Source organism: Lichenostomus cassidix, chromosome 1Aa, assembly GCF_008360975.1.
Source record: "Lichenostomus cassidix isolate B80296 chromosome 1Aa, HeHo_3.0, whole genome shotgun sequence".
Taxonomy (NCBI): Eukaryota; Metazoa; Chordata; class Aves; order Passeriformes; family Meliphagidae; genus Lichenostomus; species Lichenostomus cassidix.
Window position 1 is genome coordinate 19,238,608 of NC_139480.1, and position 23,236 is coordinate 19,261,843.

Genomic DNA, 23,236 nt, shown 5'->3' on the forward strand with positions numbered 1-23,236 from the left:
ACAAGAGTCTCACAGCTGGCATCATGCAAACATAGCAAGAGACTTTACCTGCTCCCCAGGGGCATGTGCTCCCAGGACACTGCATGGCAAAACAGAGAGCATTCTCAAACAGGACCGAAACTATTTTTTTCCTTGCATTTAATTTCATTTGCAGTCTCTTTTGCCTCTCAAAGATAACAACATAGTCAAAATGCTTCAAGGAAAGGTGTAAGAGCTGCATGCCTGGAACTTTGCTGGGAAACGCACTTTGTTGCTTACTGATGAAACACACCATGAACTAGAAAACTGCAGCTTGGAAAAGTAATGAGGTATAGCATAATGGAACTCCCATTACAGAGCAAAATAGAAGCAGATAAAAATGATGAATCATTAAACCACTTTCCTTGTCCCCACTCACCTCCTTGTGGGATGCTGTTCCTAGTAGCTAAAAAGCATACATCAGTCCAACGCCTCAGACCCGCAGGTGGTTGCTATGTGAAAATGCAGTTTTCAGATGTTACTGTTCCAGAGAGTGCAAATAACCTGTGCACATGAGCTGCTCATTAAGTTGTAGTCCATGAAGTTTCAAAGGGTGTCTGTATGATGAAAGTCCTCCTCCCTTGATCCTTCTCCAGCTCAGGCTTCTGAATTCTTATGAGGACTTAGGAGGAGATTCTAAGTGCTGCTGTGTATGAAACTGTTTCTGGCATTGTTAGACTCATACAACCAGTTGCCCCCAGTCTATGCAGGAGATGGAGAATTAATCAGTAGAGACAGCAGGTGTTTTGAGCCCCTTATTCTTTTCTGTGGTACCTGCAGGGACCATCAAAATACGTGGCTATTTTGTATCAAGATCCAGTGAATGATAGCATCTAACAGATGCTTCATTCACTGACAACCTTAGCTGAAATAGACCAGAATCATCTGGTGTTTGTATTTTAACAACAGATCAGAAAGTAGGAAACTCAAAGAATCCCACCCAGCTCATATGCCCAGTAATTCCAAATCAAGAACAAAGTACATCTTCTGAGCACATTTTGCAGGACACATTAATATGCACCTCAGTGATATCCTGTTAAAAAAAAGGAAAATAAGGAAGTAAGTTGTGAACCACATCTGGCTCACAAGAATACATTATCAAAATTCAACATTTGGTGAGTTTTTAACAAGACTAATACTTAAGGGGACAATCTTGCTCCAAGTCAGGGAGCATGGGACCCCCATATATCCTACTGGAACTCTGTTAATTCAAACTTCCCTGTCCAACTCAAAGATGTATATGCTTGAAGACCATCCATCTGACTTTGGCCTTTAAAATCAGGCTGAGAAATGGAACTGCATTTAAGGACCAATCTCCTGTCCTTCAGAACAAAGCAGAGATGTCTGGTAAAATGCAAGATGCTATTAAGAAATAATTAGGTGGCAGTAGTACAGTCAGATCAGCTCTGTAGCAACTCCAAGTTTGGAAAACGGGAGAAAGACTAGTATGTGTGGTCTGACTAACTTCCAAAAGAAACTACACCAGCAGCTAATATTACACAAGATGTACCTACAATACTAGTTTCACACAGTTCCCTTCACTGAAAACAGTATTTTCAGTACTCATTATACCTTTGGGAATACATATATGGAAAATAAGCCCATTATTATGTAAAAAACTTCCAACCTTTATTTTTCACAATACATTTCAAGTTCATGCAAAATGTATTCACATTTCTCTTTTAAGGCAAACAGAAATTGGGTTCTTATTCCTGAGTTGCTTAGCACCAGTAGGAACAGCAAATAAAAGCTTAGGAACTGTTGTCTCTCCCTTTGGAGTAGCAGCTGCTTCCGCTGCAAAGTATTTCTGCTTTCACCTCACAGTTCTTTTAATGATCTCTATTGCCATTTGGAGTAATTTCTGCGGAATTCAACCTCTTCACAGAAACTTCTTGACCAACTTGATTTTGCCTTTGCTATTTGCTGATGGCACAGCAGTACTTCTGTTTTGCTGACTTATGCATCAAGATCTTCAGTTACTTTAAGAGTTCTGCATTTCTCCACTATCAAGAAAAAGTAACATTATCTTATTTCTTTCTCATGTGTGCTGGCTGCTTCTCCAATGATGAGTTAACATTAAGAGAGGGAAAAGTTCACCTCAGCCAATGGAGGATTTTAGGGCTTGACTTTGTGGAAACGCCCACTGAAGTGTTGGCCTTTAGGAAGAAAATACAAAGCAGTTTTTCAATTAAAAAAATGCTCCCTCCGTGTCTGACAAACATTTGAGCCATCTGCATTATCTCCAGACTTTAGGCATTTGCTAGAATTTAGGCTGCTGAAATCCATTTAAAATATGGAGGCAGCATTTTCAAGTAAGTGTTTGACATTTTTCATTTCCAATTGACTGGCTCTATCAGCACCACTAATTCCAACAGGCATTTTTCTCCCATGACTTCTAAGAAGACCACAGAGAATGATGCTAAGAGAAAACATCTATTCTGTAAAAGATAAAGTTTCTATTTAACACAGAAGTGCAGACCAAGCAGAAAGTCCATAGTGCAAAATGGGGTATGACTCTTAAGTGTGCCTTCCTTGGTGAGGAACCTGTAGTCTGGAAAAACGTTTTGATTCCATTTACATCCTCGGCCCCTTTCTTCACGCATTCCTGAAATGGTAGTTTTCAATGACTTATCAAATACATGAATTTAAGGTTTCTGTTACTATTTAATCTCTCTAGATGTCCACCTCAGCTAATCAACAGTCATCACAATTTTTAAACAAATACTAATATTTACAGGTGTTTAATTCAAACATCCATTGAAAGAAACAGAATAACTGTGCCTTTTTAAACAGATGGTTTATATTTGATATTAAAGTAAAAAAAAAAAAAAAGTAATTTCTTCTTTTTCTCCAGTTACTACCTGCTAAGATCAAATGTCTTCCTTCCCATCTATTTCACTCAGTAGTAACACACCACAGCGTATTACATTGGGAATAACCCACATCCAAACATTTGGTTGTAAAGACACTATCTTTAAGAAAGACAACCAATTTCACATAGAAATTCTTCACAAAGCTTCGCCAATTCTTTTTCCTACCTCTTAGATCCTTACGAATAAAGCACCTAGGAAAATACAGTAACAGGACAGTAAGAGGAACTCATGAAGCATCTAACTAATCTATCCCATCAGGAAGCTGATTCCTTCTAAGGTACCTCTCAACAGACGGTCTGAAGGTTTTTCCAAGTAAGATGAGTTCAAAAGGTTAAAAAAAAAGAAACAATTACACTTCACCTGGTAACAGCTTTGTACACTTTGAAAAACACAGCTTGCTGCAGGTATTCCCAACAAAGAGCTGCAGTGTATCATTTTGGTCCTCATTTCAATTTCTATAAGGTGACCCATATGCAGCTTTATTTTTAAAACCAGCACTGCTGATTCTATAACCAGTACATTGTCTGAGATAATTTCAATACTAAGATGTTAGAGAGCTTACAAAATTTTAGAAAATCTGAATAATTTCTCCCTGAAAATCTTTGATCCCTAGTCTACTCTACAGAGAAACTGCACACATTGAGATAAATATTATAAAGTGATTATACCCAGTATATCCAGTGACTGTTCACCTAGCAAGTTTATGAAAACTTGTCCTGCTACACTGGTTACTTTGAAAAAAATCCAGGACATAACACTTCTGAGGTTCTCTTCCACGCACACAAGGCAGGGGACACAGGAATTCATTTGGGCTGTGTCTCTACTACCCACTGCAGTACCTGAGGTAACAGAAGATGATTAGCCTTACCAGGCATCTCAGCAAAGTGAAATAATCCAGAGGAAGTCACGTGAATACTTCTTGCATTCAAGACGGTTCAGTGGCCTCAGAGAGCAGTCACTGTACATCTCTGACATACTGTGTTCTCAGCTTGCTTGGTGTGACAACTTGTACTCTTCTGATCTCTGAGTTGAAGAACTAGTCCTGCTCTTTTGAGGATGGCACCAGGTTATTGCATTCTGAGTCCTTTTGTGCAGAAGGAAGAAGTTGTAGGCAGAAATAAGTTTCTGGATATTTTTGAAATGCTACTCCCAAAGGCACCAACTTCCACATGCAGAGTAAAGGACGTTGCTCTTTCTTACAGTGCAGATGGAACAGATTACATAGAGTTTATTTATAAACAGTTTTATACACCTGGAATGTCACAAACATTTACAACTTTTCTGTTTTCCTCAGAGTTCTGAAAATACTGAGCCATACAATTACACTGCTGTCTCCTTTGAATCTGATGTCTGTGGTGGCTTGAAGTTCAATATCTCTTTGTATGTAATGCCTGCAAAACAACAGAATAGATATAGCACTGCTGGTCTAATCAGAAAAGGAGCTGCACAAACATGAATATGCAAGGTGCAACCCCAGCATGGTTTGGTTCTGATCTAGCTCAGGAAGAGAGAGACCTCTTCAGGCAAAAAGAGAGGAACAGTACAAAAAGTAAGGGAATCAAGGATAATTTTTTCACCATTTGATTCAAAGAAGTAGCCCAATACTGAAATGGTATAGGTGCTTTCAGAGGGATATGAGCACTGATTTTCAAGTATATAGTAGGAAATATCCTCAGGAAGAGCTAATGAGCACATTAGCTTTAAAAGTCAGGTTCTCACTTAAAAGCCCAAATACAAATCTCTGACCTTAGAAGAAAACAAGATTAGATTTAAATCTCTGCTGACACAGATATGTTTTCTCTCCTCAGAGAACCTAACTTTAAGGCCAACAATCACTGCAGTCCTATAGAAGCGATAGTTAAACAATCTGTTCACCTGCCCCATCCACTGGAAGGCAAGTTACAGAAATAGTTACTTTTCTATATTGCAGAAGATGGGAGGACAGAAACACGAAGGAAATGGAGGACAGCCTCTGTTAGGAAGCAGAGAAGAAACCTTTGAAGATCCTTACACGAGGGCTTGATAAAAGGAACACTGGCTTATCAGTAGCATTTCTCTTTCTTAACACTATTTTTACTCCGTTCGATCAAAAGCAGGGAAGTTAATTTGTAAAGGGGGACACTTTTATTTTTGACCTTTCAATCTGGTTATTTTTGAAAACATCACAAAACTAAACTCACGCTTCCACTCATCTAGGGGAAGATCCATGTTATCAAATGTGTCGTCATATTTCTCAGCTTCAATTTCTTCCTCAGGATCATGAATTGGTTCAAAGTAAGGATGCATCAAAGCCTCAGCTGCTGTGACTCGCTTCTCTGCATCCAGCACTAGCATCTTCTCCAAAAGGTTTACAGCTGTTGCACAGAAAACCAACAGTGTATTCAAATCACACAACTGATTCCACTCGTACACAGTAATATTGCCCTGGAGGTATTTCAAATAAATACATGAAGAAATAACACAGAATCATTGGGTGTCCATTTATAGCCAGTGGGGCCCCTTTGCATGACAGTATTGTGAGGAAGCTGGGATGTGTACAAAGCTTGATGCAATGCAGAGATGCTCGCTTGCTTCTGTGTGCAATACAGAAAACACCTTAGCTAATAATGACTTCTCAGCTTCTGGCTCCAGGACCATTTTCCAGGGGCTTTCCCAGCCACTCATGGTTCTAAGGCTCCTCTGAGAGCAGCTGAATGAACAGGTAAACACCTAAAGAAAACTGCACTCTGTGTCACCAACTCCAAACCCAAGTACACTTTGAAGTTCACTAAGACAAGTTAGTTGTCCATGCTCAGAATCTCAGAGTTGACTTTATTTGCAATGCGGTTTTGACCTCAGCCAGAACAATCCATTAAAATTTTTATGCTCCCCTCCTGTGGATTTTGGATCAGGTCCATTGCTAGACTGTCAAAATGGACTAGTGTAAACAGGTATGATGAATGATTTGTTAATTTTCTGTTTTTCTATCCTGAAAAGATGTTCTTGGGTTTGGTGGAGCAGCTGAAAGGAAGTAGAGGCAGAAGTGTGGGACAGGATTCTTCAACTCTTGCTTGCCATGTTGTATATTCTCTCTAAATTTCTATCCCAGACCAGAAGCAGCCAGATGGCCACAGAAATGACAAGAAGAGACATCCTACAAACTAAATGCAAATGCGTAGCTTGTTGTAGCTGAGAAGGTCCCTGAGCTAACCATGCAGTAAGAGCTGTTTATTAATCAGATTTATTTCTACTATATCTGAACCTAAAATTTTAACTTTTTAAATTTAGAAAATTCAATTAATCACTCCTAATTAATATTCTAATAAAACTGGCTTTGTGAGTGTTTAGATCATTGGGAAATTGATAATCCTCAGGGGGTGTCACTTCAGAGCTCTAGCTGCCTCAGGTCATGTCACAGTTATGCACTCTTGGTATGCTCTTCCGGCTGTTTATGTCTATCGAATCCAAGCCAGTGCTTCTCAGGAATGCACAGATGGTCCTCAGGATGTATTGATTCCATTACTAAAATGTTAGCTTTCCATTTTCTTGCATTTCAACTGCAGATCAGATTAAGCTTTCAGAATTATACTGCAAATACAACACAGAGAAACTTTTATTACATACACTTAATCTGCCGGAGCTCTTGAGAAAACTGCTCAAGTAAAACCAATAGGCAGGTGCTAGATTGAAACCTAAAACACAAACTACTTCTTTTTTTTGATGCTTCTAAGAAACAACTGATTCCTGGCAGGGTTTAAACTTGGCGAAGTTCAGCTGCTACAACCAAAACTATGAATTATGTAAAGCAAGAGACAGAATGGCACAAGAACCATCACATACCCTGTCACATGACTGATACTGCTACTGCCCCCAGTGCAAACACAAGAACAAGCTGCAAACATCCACACAAACAGTCTTACCCAAAGGATTCGCATACTTCAAGATGGACGCAAAATCTTTCTTCTGGACTTTTGGGAGGCTTTTGATATAGTTTTTTGCCTTAAAAAAAAGTATATTAAATTATATCTTTGCCACCTTTGTAATGTGACATTAACTATACACTTAATAGGTAACTCAACAATGTTTTGACAGCACATTGTACAAATGCATTTTTTCTGGGTCACAGACCCTGATGATATTCACCTTCTTGCTGAACAGATTTTTTTTTTAATTGAGCCTTAAAACCACAATTTGGAAATTATGCAAAGCTTTAATTATTAGTGCTCCATATTTAATATATTTATTCAAATAAATATGTATGAATTATTTGAAAGAATGTCATAGCAAGTTCACAGCAATCTCTAGAAGGGAACCTTACACAGTAATTCCTTAATATTTAAATTGTACAGTTAGTCCAGTGAATTAATTTAGGTTCTTTATAGTAAGGACTTCAGGATTCTAGAAGGACATCCACATAAGAGCAGGAAAGACACATTTGCAAACAAGTGGGTTTTCTGAGTGTCTTCATGCTTTCAGTACCTTTACAATAAAAGTTGCAATGTATCAGCTCAGCTGTTTATATGGTACACACTGGCATCTTGAAGTATTTAAACAATGCTCTGATAATTCTCTGTCATTCTGCCCCCCATCTCCAGTAGCTCTTGTGGGTGCACAAAGCATTTCAAGCCAGAGAGGGACCACCAGGGGCCATATCAGTAGTCAATACATATTTTCTCAGCCAGTCTAAGAACTGAGCATGGCTTAAAGTAAAATTAAGACACGTGAAACCAGCTGACAAAGCAGGATACTCACATCTTGACTGTGCAATTTTTGAACAAAATCTTGAGTTGGTGTACCTGTTATTTTCATTATTTCTGTGAGTTGGTCCAGATCTGAATACCAGAAATAAGGAACAAATTCTTTCACCATTAGAAAACCTATGCATCCTGCAAAAATAATGAATTTCTTTGTTGTTGGAGAATAAAATAAAAATCTCAATTCAATGACTGAACAGCAGATTTATAAAATATGAAAGTTCTCAATTTTTCTTACAAAAGGCAAAGAAAATATCCTATAATTTGGGAACACATAACCGAACAATCTGCAAAATTTTATAATATTATCAGACCTGTTCTATATTTTTGGAAAAAAAAATCAGTCCAAAAGTACTAGAGTATCTGAACAATCAACATATGTATTGCATGCACTAAAAAAAAAAAAAAGAAAGGATTTTCTATTATCACAGAGCCTTTTACTTGATGATTTGAGATGTGATTCAAAGATCACTTCTACTGAAAAAAGTCAGTAATACAAATTTTAATTGGCAGGTGTGCAGAAGTGGTAGAGATATGAAATAACCATTTAATGAGAAAGGTACAAGCCATTTCACTATTCATTTCAATTTATACTCATCCGTTTTTGAACAGACTTACTGTACCACATAAGAATCTCATAACTTTCTTACGTTAGTATCATAAATTCACTGAAGGATACGATCATTTCCCTTGAACAGAGGTCTCCCTGTTATCATCTCAGCCATTATACAGCCCACAGACCAGATGTCAACTGAAAAAAAAGACCAAGAGGCACATTAACTTGTCCATTTAAATATACATAAAGTTTAATTTAAAACATATTTTTAAGAAGTATAAAAATTACCTTTATAGCCTGTTATAAAACAAATGTGTGCCTTGCCAAGTATGATGAACAGGACAGGTAAAACTACCAGACTTTCTAATGAGCAAACTGAAGATAATCTCATAATATGCAGAATGAATTTCTCAGTAACAGGCAGATATCATGGGAAGTAAATTTTCAATGCTTTCAAAAACTTCCATAGTTATCCTAGTATTATTTGAATTTCCTCCATTTGCCATTTTCTCCTGTCTGTTCAAGTTAAAATCAGCACACCGTTACAGGAACACAAGAACAGAGACCAGACTGTCACACCTGTATAATTTAAATAATCTTTTTCTAATTGCCTTGGTACATCCTGGTACTCTCAGAAAACATATCTAAAAAACCCCAAACTCACCACCACCACACAAATACCTGCAAGTTATTTACAAGGAAATTTTGCATAATTTTACTGTCATTTCCACCTCCAATTTCTCATTCATTTCAGAAACAAAGTCTTGTTTATATATTGCCTGAGTCAGTAAATGCTTTAGCTCTGTTAAGATACTTCTGAAGTGACACTGACCTGTCTGAGTATAATGCATCCAATTAAGTATGACCTCTGGGGCTCTGTACCACCTTGTAACCACATAGCCTGTCATCTCACTGTCTGTATGCCTTGCCAACCCAAAATCCAGAATCTGTAGGGGAAGCACAAAGAACATTCAGATCAGACAGCTAGTTATCTAGTTCATACAGGTCTTTACAACTGTAAGAAAAAAAATTGGAGCAATCTATTAGTTTATTTTTCTATCTTTGTCTCTTTGAAGTGTCTTGTTCTCATTTTAAAAATCAAGACAGAGTTAGCACAGAGGTTTGAATAATTTTTTTTCAAGTTACATACTCTTATAGCACCATCAAAAGCTGTAAACCCAGCAAAGATATAACAAATGATTCACTTATTAATTAAAAAGATACTGGACACATCAATGCAAAAAATTCCCTGACCACAGAATCACCATTGTATCAAATTACAGCTAAAAGAACAGCACCCATTTTAGACAGTGTCCATTGCTCCTATATACCAGGTAGCACAATTATTCAAGAGTGTTTTCCAACAATATTCTGAAGTAAGAAGGTATTGTTATTTCTACTTTATGAGTAATGCATACAAGGGAAGACTTCCTCTAGGTCACACTGAAAACCTGCAAAAAGAGTGGGGAATTACCATAATTTCTTGCCACCAAGTTGTCTCCAACCTCCAGCATCAACTACAGATAAGCCTTTTGTAAGAAATACAAGATGAGTGCAATTTTTTTAAGTGCTATGCACAGTTCAGCTTATTTCTAAAATTCTCAGATATTTCTCTCTAGATATAGCAATGTGTACAGCAGCAAGATTAAAAATGAGTGTTATAGGCTTTTGTCAACTTCTACAAAATCTGCCTTAAGAAGGCCCACCTCTATGGACCATCCAAAGATGCAGCCAACAGCAAGAAAATTCCACTCCTGGAACGACAATCAGTTTGTATTTATCAGAAAGTTCATGCCTCTAACAAGAAGTAGGAGGCTTGGGTAAGTAAAGTCTATTGAAGATAAATCATGGTCACCCAGAGACAACTGAGTATGAAGCTTTGCATGGATAGCCACTAGCTGCCATGTGGATCAGGCTGCATGTGTTTATTGACAGGGCAGGAGTTTTTACCTGGGCATTACCATACCAAGAGTGATGTTTTTGTAATGCTCTCTGTAATTAAACATTTTAAAATACTTCAGGATAGTTTCATCATTCCATGACACTAAGAAAAAGGAAAATTCTACTTTCATTCACAGATCAAGACTACAAAATGTTATGGCTTATCTTTATTGCCATACTTGAAATATCATTTCCATGTTTTCCTCATAACTGCTAATTACCAATCAATTTAAAAACAGGAATAGAATGCAAAGGGAGATATTTTTATTCTTACCAATTAAATGCACTTGATTGCATTTGGGTACTGAAGATTTACTAGACACAAAATATTTGCAGTAGCAAAATACACTTTTATATATGGCTTTCCAATTTATTCTACATATTCAGCACACATTATATTTCCCCAGTAAAATGGCAGGGAGAGTGGAAGAAAAAGGTTTTATGTAACAGGTCAAAGCCAGATATGGTATTGTCTATTCTGTCACAGTTTTTCAGGTATTTTATCTATCAAGGCTTGTGACATGTAGAGTTTAACAGCTGAAATATAATTTGGTTTCATAGATTTGTAAAAGTAGAAAATGACAGCAAGAATTTTTGTATTATGTCTTAACTTTATAATTTATTTTCATTTATGTGTTCCTTAAGCTCGAGGAGCATATCCTATTTGTACTTAATATTAACATGGTACCATTTCAACAATTATCTTGACATAAAACTTTTATTTTCACACTCTAATCTTCAGCTTTTCAACTAGAACTTTCACAGCAATTTTCAGAGCAAGTTTGAAAATCCTTTTTTTAATTTGTGAATTAGAAAAGAATGAACCAATTCCTCTCAGCTCCTCAAGGATAGCAAACTTAATTTTCCTAACTTGTTTCAGTAACTGTAACAAAAATGACTTGTAACCTTGGTCATAAGATCTGATGTGTCCTTACACATCAGGACACTGATGTCCCCATTCATATTCCCTGCTGTTTTGTGAGGATGTACAGGCCAATTGTGGTTCAAGGGCAAAAAGCCTGGCCCAACACTGAAACAAGCCAGCATGTCTACATTTGCTGCCTCTATTGTCTGCTAGTATATCTGTTTTTACAAATAAACATACCTTACCTTCAATTCACAGTCTTCATTTACTGCCAAGTTTCCAGGCTTTAGATCCTACAACCAGATTTTAAATGAATGTTGGTTATTTTTTTCTTTTACAAAAAGACAATAAGGTACTCTTTTTTTGCTTTCTTTCCTTCTTTCTGGTTTTATAATTTTTATGTAACTATTTTGAACAGCAACAAGTAAAATGATGTCATAACAACACAAACAAGGACACAAACTTGCATATAGCTGGCTTCTTTCCAGTATACCCGTATATTCCTGACCTGCCCCACCCCCCCCGGGAATTTTTTTCCCCCCTCTCTTTTTTTCTTTTTTTTTTTCCTCTATAAGTCTGGAAGATTCCTGCCAGTGGAGGAATTCACTCATTTTTCTATGAGTGGGGTTTGGACATAAATTTTATGCATTTAATACTAACACCACAAAGTTAACAATTCATATATATTCAAACATTAATTCAAAACATTATAAAGGTTCCTTACCCTGATAGACTTAGGAGTACTGAAGGAATCAAACAAGATTTTATGTAAAACCCTATGCTCTCTTCTGCAGAAAAATCAATTTCCTAAGAAAGTCAAAAGAACTGCATCATGAAAAAGTATTCCCTTAAGTCTCTTAAGATACCTTAGGGACTTCTAATGACCTTCCACAGTTATAAAGTTTAGCAAAGGAAGAGCCCTGGCAACGACTAAGATGATATTGCAACATCAGTGACTCCGACATACACAGTTAGAAATGTATTTTCCTTCAGCTTTTCAAACATTTGATACATGTTAGCATATTTAGAAGTATCGTCTCTCTAAACTTTTTAACAGGGATCCACCTGTTTTATACAAAAATGTCTCAAGATCAGAGGGCCTTGGAGAGAAACAATTTGGTGCAAAGAACCACAATTAAACCAAGAAGTTCAAGAGTCATCGAGAGGGACCTTACAAAACGACTAAGCAATGGTAAGTTTAGACCATGATCACAACAGTTGCAAAAATAAAAATATAAATATCTTACATTATTTTCTCAGCATCTCTAGCTTCTACGTCCAGCTTAAAGCTACTATACAATGTGTACTTTCTATGATGCTCCTGATATTTTATTAAAAATGTCTACTGTTCTAACGCAGTTTTGGGGGATGATATGCTGCTTGGTGCCGCAAGGACATTGTTCAGAACTCTGTCTTCACAGCGCAAAAGTGTTTTTAAGTGGACTTTATACAGAGATAGGATTCCAAAAGAGCCAAATGCCTTGTTTCCCTAACAAAAAACAAAACAAAACAAAAAAAAAAAAACCCCAAAAAAAAATATTCGAGGTTCTCAAATCTCCATATTTTTAGACAATTTTTTTGGTTTCCGTGGTTCCCCCAAAACTCTGAACACTAATATAATGTTTAAAGAAAACCTAAACATTGTTTTTAAAAGTTTAATCTTAATTTTTAAAAAATACAGAAAAAACTCTATCCATCTCAATTTAGACACAATTTTCTCTTGTGGAGACTTACAACTCAACTTCACAAAGTAATTTAGGAACCCCAAATCTAAGCTGTATTCAGTGCAACTTGAGTGCCCAACTTACACCAACATAGCCATGCCACCTTTTGTTCCTATTGAAGGAGCAACCAAAGGCACCAACAAACTGAGAAAACCTATAAGCAGAATTTCAGGCCTATTTATAAGCATGATTATACACAAACATCATTCACATTATCAAAATATAAACATCTTTCATATTTTTCCACTTACCCTGTGAATTATGCCTGATGAGTGAATATACTGTAAAAAGAGAAGGTATTTTTTTAGTTAAGGTCCTGACTTAAAAAAGTTGCCTGAGGTATGAGAGAAAGTACTTTTTCACGGTGCTAAAATAAACTGAAATTAGAAAATGTTTATTTATTGCGCGGAAGATCCCTTTAGCTATGGTTTTAATGTTCAGATAATTATAACATTTTGTCCTTTCCCTCCCGTAATAATGAGAAATCATTAAATCAGTTTGAGTACTGCAACATATCATAAAGTTTTTTACAAAGTCTTCCCATACATGAAATGCTGTTTTCAGTTAATTTTGGCACATATATATACATATATATATGTATATGTATCAGAATGAAACATGCTATTTTATGTATCAGAAATGCTCTCCTGCAATAGATGTCTCTGGTGTGCCATCATAGTTTAGATTCACATTTTTCACCAGCACTGACTTTTAAGAGATAATTAAGACTGGAATGAAGGCCAATCAAAGTCTTATCTGAGAATTCTTGCTACATGCTTCAGTATCTCCTCAATGGAAAATGGAAATGTCAAGCTGAAAGACATTCTCCCTTGAATATTTCCATCACCCATTCAGTGACCTATTTAAGGGCTCACTAAAGCCAAACCAACAAACTGAACACCCAGAACTAGTTCTTTTGGGACAACACCTAATCAAATACAGATGTTTGACCCATGACTGTCACCAAATGCTCCCCACTGAGGTATGTAGTTCCTCTCACTAGCTGAATGATGCCCTAGAAGAGACTATTTTCATCACAGTCAATAAAGTGAACCTCCAGTAACTAGTTCAGATATAGGCATCTCTTGAAAGGACTGAAATGCAGGAAGTTGTTCTGAACTGAGGACATGGTTTCCAAGAGCAGCCTGGGATGTGCTAGACCCGTCAGGTGTGGGGAACTGATCTGAAACCCCGACAGACCATACTACTGACACTAAGAAAAATGAGAACAATAAAAGCTTTTAAATAAAAAGACTCAAGAAAAGATGAGTAAGATGCAAATACCCCCAGCTTCACCTGAAGAATTTTCATTTTATTCCACCCTGAAGAATGGGACAGAAGAAGTGGTAACAGAGTCACTGGGAACCAGTTGGTATGGCCAGGGAAGACCAACCAGGAATAGTCAGCACAGCATCACAGAAATGCACAGAAGTAAGGAGCTTGGCAGGATAACTGCCAATCAGCCCCAGCCCCAGCAATGACCATCTTCCCCAGCAGGCCTCAACATGGGCAATTAACCACATAAATGCAACAGTCCCTCTGCAAAGGGGTCCTCATAATCCAGTTGATGAGAAACACCAGGAAAAAAAGCGAAGTTACAGATCAAAAACCAACTTCTTCTGACAGATCCAATGTGCATTTCAAACTTAGATTTCTGAACTTAAAACCCATACAACCTAAGCAGCACGAGATCTGCATTTAAGACGCCAAGTTTTTAAAGCAGTGACTGAAAAATCTCTGACAGTTAATTTTTCCTCTCTTACAGCTGACAGGCTGCACCAGATGTGGTCTCAGGTTCTGAAAAGAGGGAGGTGGAAAAAGCCCCCACTTCCCTTAACCCTGTGCCTACAACTTTACCAATCCAGCCCCAGCTGTGGTAGGGCCCTGCTGCTGCATGATTGCACTACTGACTGCTGTGCCAGAGCTCAGGCCTATGTTGGCATCTGTGGCAGACCAGTTCCTGCCACAGATTACTTGCAGATTAGGCAAGGAGTAACATCAGCCATAGGAAATGCCACAGCCCTTCACAGGATTTCCTGGGGCAGATACAAGACATTGAAGGTACATGGCTGCTCCCCGGAATGTTGGCTGTAAAACTTACAGCAAACAAAAAACTACAAATGGATGCGCATGAAATGAAGTGGGATGGGAGGAGGGGGACGTGTGTCAACTGTACATGGAGACTAGAGAAAATATATGTGCTTATAAAAAAAAAAAAGTAACTGTAAATAGCTAAACTTAATAATAAATTAAGAAAAAGATGTCTTCTGTCATAGCTATCTTGATCAAGGATATCACAATGTCTACTTGCATTCTAAATTATTCCAATGTCTTCTAACTGAAGCCTCTTGATTTTCCAGAACAGATGCTTAAAATATTCTATAGTCGGTTTTTGCTGGTAAGACTGTACACCGTACGGAAATAGCTGGCAGACCCAGTCATTTGGCATCTAAGAATGCAGAATGCAGAATGAGGAATTAAACGGTCTGCACCCTTCACAGTTTTAGTTAAAGTAAATCTCACCTGTTTGGGGGGAAGAGTGTGGTTTTGCTGGCATTCTCACCCCACTGCAGGTTTTATGAATGTTCACAGCAACAAAATCATGTTAAGACTTGGGGAAAGCTCCTATGTTTTCTAAACACTCCTCTTAAGATAACACTACAATTACATGAAATAGCATTTATTCCTCATGGTAACGTACATATCAGCCTTTCTGAAAGCTGAAATACTAGTGCTGTGCTGCAGTGTTTCTTTAAGAATAGCAGTATTTTTTAAACTGTATTTCATTATCTCCTGGCAGGTAGCAGCACTGGAACTATGCCAGTCTTCATTCAGAAGATTTTCCATTTCTGTTCAATAGCCTTCTGAAATGGGATCCTGTTCTTACTGGTTCTCCTCATTAAATTAGACATTTATTGATAGATTTTTCATTCTTAACATGGCAAAACAATTCAGACCAGAGTAGACATATCCTTCACAATGTTATTACCACTTCATCTGAACAATATTAGATTCAAGAACCCAGTTAACATGAGTGAAATGCCTTGAAGCACAGGAGCTCTGCACATTATTCTAATGACAATTTTTAGTAATATGCATAAATCCTGGAATGTAAGCTTTAGATCACACTAGGAAGTCATCCAACAATCACCTAAATTTTAAGCATTCTTTCCTGTATATGTAATCTCTCCACAAAATAAAAAGCTAATCAAAAGAGAATTAGCAAAGACTCAGGAGAATATGATCCAGGCAACATGCAAAATGAAAATGAAGAGCAAGTTGCCAGGGAAGGGAAAACTGAAGAGGAAATGAGTGAGGGGGAAGGGAAAGCAGAGAAGCAGAAAAAAAATCAAGCATAAATGTAACAAAAGGCAGTAAAGACAGACGAGAAAAGGAGAGGACAAAAGCAGGTAAATCTTACCATAAGTATGGCAGAAGAAGCTTGAACAGGTGTTTGTATGGCACAAGAGCTGCCTGTCCCTTCTCAAACACTATGCATAGTAAGAGAGGACTGACAGCACCTCCCCAGACCTCTATGAACAGGAGCCTAGCTGGCATTCCTGCAGAAGAGGGACCCAAGCCTGAAAGCTCCAGCCTCTTTCCACCTACATAAAGACATTTATGTTTAGCTTGCCTTGCCTTCTGTACTCTTTGACAATACACAGCTTTTCTCCCAAACAACAAAATAGAAATTATGACAGTCCTTCCAAGATGCAAGCTGACACTCAAATAATATTTAATGTGAGACTAAGGCCCAACTAGGAAACAGACAAAAGGGAGGCATGTCATTGTTTTATAAGTGGTGTCACATCACATTGAATTCTGATAAATTACACAGCTCACCAAAGAAAGGAAATGAGTATTTCATTCTCTGTAGAAAGAAGATAGTAAAATGGTAAGAACTGACAAAAAAGAACTGTACTGACTTGCAGAGCAAAGACTGAAGAAGTGACACAAATCTTCATGAACTCAGTATGAACTTTCTCTTGACCTCAATTTATACATATTTTTTAAAATCAAGCCTGTTGAGCATTTTGTATACAACCAAACCAGAACATGCCTACAAAGAGAATGCAGAAATGAAGACTGCAAGGAACCAACTGGGGGGCTTAGCAAAAATCTCCCTTATCCCTTCACAATACAGCAGTCATGCAGGGTTTTTTCTACATGCATTTGTCACATGTAAACAGGTTGTTAAGAGTAGAATATGCAATGTGACAAAAATGATGAACAGCCTTCTTGCCTTTGGCCAGACATAAACACAGATACCATAAAGTTCTTAGATACTTTACAAAGGACAAATGCATATTGCAGGTTACATCTTTAACAACAATTAAAAAAAACCACTCACAACAGAGATCATCAAAGTTAAAAGGTGAAAAAAAAGTCATTATACAAATGAGAGGAGTACACCTAGATCCTAGCATACTCCTCCTTCCCAGGTGTTACAAGCATTTTCCCCTTATAATGCCTCAACTGAGTGCTAGCTAAGTGTGTGTTTGTTCCCCATGCCCCGCCAAAAAAGCAATCTAAGTAAACACAGATGGGCTGTCTTTAACCCAGATAGAGTAGACCTTAAAAAAGACAAGATTTTCATGCAAAATTTGGCAAATCCTTTCTTAAACAGCTAATTTACTGATATCTGCAAAAGAATAAACAAATTACTGACTCATTTTCTTTTTTCTCTGCATAGTAGCAACACTGCTTTCAGCTTAACACATTTCCTAGCACAGACAGGGCTACAAGAATGTGCCTCAAGCACTGGACCACTCCTATTTCTTAAAAATATTTCCAGCTAGGTGTGTATTTCTGGCTGAAATGGTTCAACAAGAATCCAAAATTTAACAAAACAGATACTGTAAAGACTGTTCTCCAGAGTTTGCTGTGTAATAAGAAATAACAAAACAGTCTAGTCGTTGAATAATATTTTATTTCCCACTGGTAATTTTGAGGTAAGCACAGTTGTGCTCTCAAAAACATGGGGTAAGAAACCATTCAGGCAAACCACTTCTTACAGAAGATCTAACATAGTTCCAGAGATCAGAGGTATAAATTTTCTAATACTATCTCAGCATTCCTGCTGGTTGCTGGTTGCCACGTAACTGCAATGAGAGCTGCTTTTATTTTTATGTCCCTCCCGCAGGAGACAGTCCTTCACGAACTGTTTCAGCACGTGCTCTTTACACAGGATGCAGTGCTTCAGGAGAGTGCTCCAGTGTGGGTCCCCCATGTGCCACAGGTCTTGTCACAAAACCTGCCAGGGGCCTGCTTCAGCACAGGCTCTCTATGGGCTGCAGCTTTATTTAGGGCACACTCCTGGACCCCAGCATGGCTGCTGTGTGGGTATCTGCTCTGTCATGGTCCTGCACAGGTCACCGAGGAGCAACCTGTGCCACCATGGTCTTCATGGCCAGCAGGGAAATCTCTACTCCATCACCTGGAGCATCTTCTGCCCCTCTTTTCTCACTGACCCTTGTGCCTGCAGGGCTGTTTCACATTTTCTCACTCCCCTCTCACAGCTGCTGCACAGCATTTTTATACCTCTCCTTAAATATTACCACAGAGGTGCCATGAATATTGCTGATGGGCTCAGCTTTAGCCAGCAGCAGGTCTGCCTTGGAGCCAGCTGGAACTTTGCTCAACATGGAGGCAGTTCCTGGTGAATTCTCACAGAAGCCACCCCTGCAGCCTTCACTAACAAACAAAACCTCCCACAAACCTGCCCAATATATCCTCTTAAATTCCTGCTCTCTTTTCTTCCTATGTATGTCAACCATGCACAGTTGTCCTCCACGTTTGGACAACAGACTTCAGTTTCAACCTTTGGGGCCACAAGTTCTGCTCTGCTGGCCTCTGTCAGATAATATATGTCACTAGGACCAAAATATGTTTCTAAACCATTTCACTGGAATTAAATTAATTATTCATCCTTTCCACTACACTCAACATCACCTAATTATTTACAGTTCATATGTTGCTTGCCTGTAAAGTTAGCACAAACGATGTTTTTCATCCCTGGCAAACAGCATGCCTCTCCTAGAAAGAGTGTACATGAGGTGGAAACAGAGTCAGGTCTCTCTGGAGGAATATGGAGACACTGCCGAAGGGTCCAGAGATGGAACCTGGAAAGGCAAAGCCCTCTTGGTCCTGGACCTGGTAAGGGACACAAAGGTGAACATGAAGGGCTTCTACATGCAAACTGGGTGCAAAAATCAAACTAAGGAAAACATGGGCAACTGCATGAAGGGCATGAAAAAGCCAAGGTACTCAATGCCTTCTTTCCATCCATCTTTATTGGTAATATTTGCCATATCATAAGTCCCTGAAACTGCTAGAAGAGTCTGGAGCAAGGAAGACTTAACCCTCAGTGGAAGAGGATCAGATAAGGAACATCTTAACAAACACAAATTTAACATTTAAACAAATGTTGAAAACCCTGATGTGATGCACTCATGAATTCTAAGGGAAGCTGGCCAATCTAATTTTGTGGCCACTTAATTTTATGTGAATGGTCATGGTGATTAGGAGATATTCCTTATGATGATAAGAAAGCAAATATTGCTCATGTTTTCAAAAGGGTAGGGAAGAAGAGGATCAAGGAAGGCCAGTCAGCTGCACCTCACTCTCTGGGAATGTAATAAGCAAGTAATTCTGGAAACAATTTCCAAACATCACAGGGACAAAGAACTGATTGGCAGTAGTCAACAAGGATTTACAGAAGAAAATCAGCCCCTGATAGCCTGTTAGCCTTCTGTGATAAGACAACTGGCTTGGTGGATGACAGGGCAGACATGTTGTTTACCTTGACTCTAGCAAGGCTTTTGAAATGCTCTAAACACCTTGAGAGACAGTGGAAGTAGGAGTTACATTAATGGAATGGACAGTGATTGAACTGCTTGGATCAAAGTTGACTGAACTGCCTGGATCAAAGGGTTGTGATCAGTCGCACTAAGTCCAGCTGGAGGCCATCACCATCTCCCTTAGAGTTAATACTGAAGTCAGTCCTGTTTAACATCTTCATTACTGACCTGGATGATGGGATAGAGGGCTCCCTCATCAACTCAGCAAATGATGTACAACTGAGAAGAACGTTCACACACCAGATGATTGTGCTGCCATTTAGTGACACCTCCACAGGATGAGGAAAGGGGCTGACAGGAACCCACCAAAGTTCAACAAAATCCTGGGAGGGAAAAACCCCAAATGCCAGACAAGGCAGGAGATTGACCAGCTTGGCAGAAAAGGACCTGTGCCCTTGCACCAGAGACAACCAAAAGCCTCATGCATTAGGCAGGGGATTGCCAGCAACTTGAAGGAGGTGATTCTTCCCCTTTTCTCAGCTCTGGTCAGACACAACTGGAGTGCTATTCTCAGCCATGGCCTTCTCAGCTAAAGAGAGACACTGAAGCAAACTCAGTGAACCTTCATGATGATGATGGGACTGGAGCATCTAATGTAAGATGAGAAACTGAGAGAGCCAGGATTATTTAGCTGTAAAAATATAATTTATATAATAAATTAACATAGTGGTTTATATTATATATATATTCTTTTACTATACAGGTGAGATAAATTTTATCCTGCTATTAAATGATAAGTATTTATAGCTCTCCATAACAGCTGACTAGGATAAAAGACTGTGAAATCAAAATATTAGTAGAACTGGCAAACCTTTAAGCCTTTCAACATCTGATATACCAGGAACTGGATTCGATCTTCACTTAGTTTCTCATGCTTCATTATCTTACTCAAGTCTGTTCCCATAAATGGCATGACGAGGTAGCTTAAAACAAAACAAAACAAAACACAAAACAAACAAACAAAGTAAAGAAAACCAAGCAAATAAACTTGATTAACTTTGTCATATAACTTAAACATAATTGTATGTTATAGTTCAATTAAAATATTAAATTATAGATCATTCCATTTACCAAGCAATTCCTTCATCATCCTCCTACCCTCCAAGTCTATTTGTTTTTATCCGAGTGTCATAAAGATATATTGCCCAGTTCTGTCACTGATTATGGAAAGCTGCTAGTTATCAGAACTAGCTTAGAAAGAAACTAATCAAAAGCCTTGTAGTATTTCAAAGACAGCTACACAGAAAACTACGACATTCACAAAAGGCAATATACCTCACAGTTATAACCACAGCACTGAACTAGCAAAATCTGGAAGATGATTTTAGAATCTCATTTAAAACACAGTTCCTTCAATGCTCATCACATACATGTGCATTCTATTACATATGCTGTATAAAATGCTAGTACAACAGACAATACAGACAACATTCCTTTTGGCTCAATGATCAATATAAACACATGCTCCATGTTTTCTGTACTTCATTTTCTACATTTTTTTGTCAGACAGCTTTCTTTTTTAACATATAAATACACAAGGTTGTTTAGGAAACATAGCTACACTAGATGAAATCCAGAACAGTTCTATTAATACAGGAAATCTTCATTAGGCCCAAAAGGATTTCTGAGCACTGTTTCTCTAGCGACTCTAATTCATAAGAATTGCAGCAGTAAACAAATAAAACAGCAGACATGTTAAGCATCTTGTGGCTGAGATGCCACTGAAGGCATCAGGGAATCACCAAAGGCTCAGGGAGATGTGGTAGAATCAGGTGCTGTTTGGATTACTGAATGGAAAAACAGTCACAGTTGTAATGCAGACAAACACTGAAAAATTCAGTGGCATCAGCAGTTTTCAACTGATCCTTGAATTAACATGGATCCCACTGAGATGTGCTATGTAGTAGGGACAGCTTTCAGCCTACCTGATTTGGCTAAGAATTGTCCTACCATTTGAGCAACCTGGGCCTTAGGGTAAGAAATAAATACTTGAAAGATGGATTAGGGAATTCAGCAAACTGCTGTTTACTAAGGGCTGAAAGAAATATACACCTTGTAAGAAAGGAAAGTGGTTCTATAAAGAATCTGAAAATCCTAGCCTACCAAACCTGCATATAAGAGTTACATTAAGATGAAACTCAGGAAAAAAAGTCCGTGAAGCAACAATTTTGAAGTTCTCTATTTAAAAAGCAACAACCTTTCCTCCTACACAAGCAACAATGCCCTGCTCCAAAACACAAACAACGTGGAACTTACAAGTCATTCAACTTCTCCAGTGTTATGTCTGGTGTGAACACATCCAAAATTCCAATGACCTAAAAAGACCAAAAAAGAAAAAAAAAATCCAAAACATTTCCACAGTGAGACATTAGTTACAGGCATAAACATGGCAGAAAAAAACCCCTAAAGTAGTGCCAGGATTTGTTATGTGTTAAATTTTGTTACTCGGAGGGCAGTTTTACCCTGTGATAAAAAATTTGAGAAGTATTTACTGGAACTAAAAGTTCAGAGGCTGACAGTTTTATATAAGAGAAGACAGTTATTTTATCACTTTAAGTACTGAAGTGTTGAAAATAAACCAGACAAATCAGTCTATAATATGAAGCACTCGTAAGTGCTCTCCACCTAGCTGGGCCTGCTGCTCATCAATGGAGAACACTTTAAACATCTTCTAATTTCAGTAACAGGGTAATTTAGGTACACAGACTACAATAGCTAATTGGAAGTACAAAAAGAAACTTGAACTAAACTGTTTTTGTTGAGAAAAAATTAGCAAGAAATTTATATGATTTACTATGGCTTATACCTTAGGTTCTCCAAAGAGCTTTGTCAAACAAAAGCGTTCTATATCACTGAACAGAAAAACAATCTAGTAAAATGGATTTTCCACCACAGCTTTTCCTATTAGTATGGTTTTCAGGAGAACTATACAAACTGACTGGATGCATTATACTAAATACCAATGCTTCTTTCAAGCCCATTAAATACCAGAAAATAAAATATACGTAACTCAGTGCTCAAAGAGAAGTAGCTGGAATTATCTAAAGCCAGATTTTAGTTTTGATGCTGCTTAATCCAGGCAGTGCCTAAATAACACAGGCTCTTAGAGCTGCTTCTTTTCTACCTCTGCTCCTAATCCATGACCATTTTTGCCTGTTCAGAGGAAGACTCCCAAGCCCCAGATCTTGTGGTGTTTCCCAGGTGCAGGCTGCTGTGTCACAGAATAGTCTGAGTTGGAAGAGACCCACATGGATCATCAAGTACAACTCAGAAGTGAGTGCCCCATATGGGGATCAAGCCCACAACTTTGGTGTTATTGGCACCCTAGGGTCATGCAGGGCTTTCCTGGAAAGCAACCTAAAAGACTAATAACCTTTACAATCCAACCCTGTCTTTGTGACCATACAGACATCAGGTCATACATCAAGAAGTGTCATCCAAATCAGGTATCTTAAAAAACAAAAGTGAAAAGAAAGTGAAGCACAAGCAGAAACGGAGGGGGGAAATGCAAGAAAACAACAACTTCCTTTATTTAAAGCTTTAAATAAAACTCCCCAACCATGATGAAATCCTTATTGCACATATTTTTAGTCTTCCCATATTCAGGGCAAACTACTACAACTGGATATTATCAAAATGTCATAATGATGAAGTAGATAGAAAGAC

At 38.0% G+C, this 23,236-nt stretch overlaps 1 protein-coding gene across 1 annotated transcript in view; it reads right to left on the reverse strand.

Annotated features, from left to right (window-relative positions):
* Positions 1–1,622: 1,622 nt before the first annotated feature.
* Positions 1,623–23,236, reverse strand: part of MAPK12 (mitogen-activated protein kinase 12) — a 30,589-nt gene continuing 8,975 nt past the window's right edge. Inside the window, exons 3-12 of the mRNA XM_085041826.1 lie at positions 21,827–21,885; positions 20,382–20,493; positions 12,962–12,991; positions 11,232–11,279; positions 9,013–9,127; positions 8,304–8,375; positions 7,623–7,702; positions 6,791–6,869; positions 5,072–5,245; positions 1,623–4,282 (exon numbers count right to left, since the gene is read on the reverse strand). Coding sequence (XP_084897952.1) covers positions 4,212–4,282; positions 5,072–5,245; positions 6,791–6,869; positions 7,623–7,702; positions 8,304–8,375; positions 9,013–9,127; positions 11,232–11,279; positions 12,962–12,991; positions 20,382–20,493; positions 21,827–21,885 — 840 coding nt within the window. The 3' untranslated portion in view covers positions 1,623–4,211. The remainder of the gene's footprint in view (positions 4,283–5,071; positions 5,246–6,790; positions 6,870–7,622; positions 7,703–8,303; positions 8,376–9,012; positions 9,128–11,231; positions 11,280–12,961; positions 12,992–20,381; positions 20,494–21,826; positions 21,886–23,236) is intronic.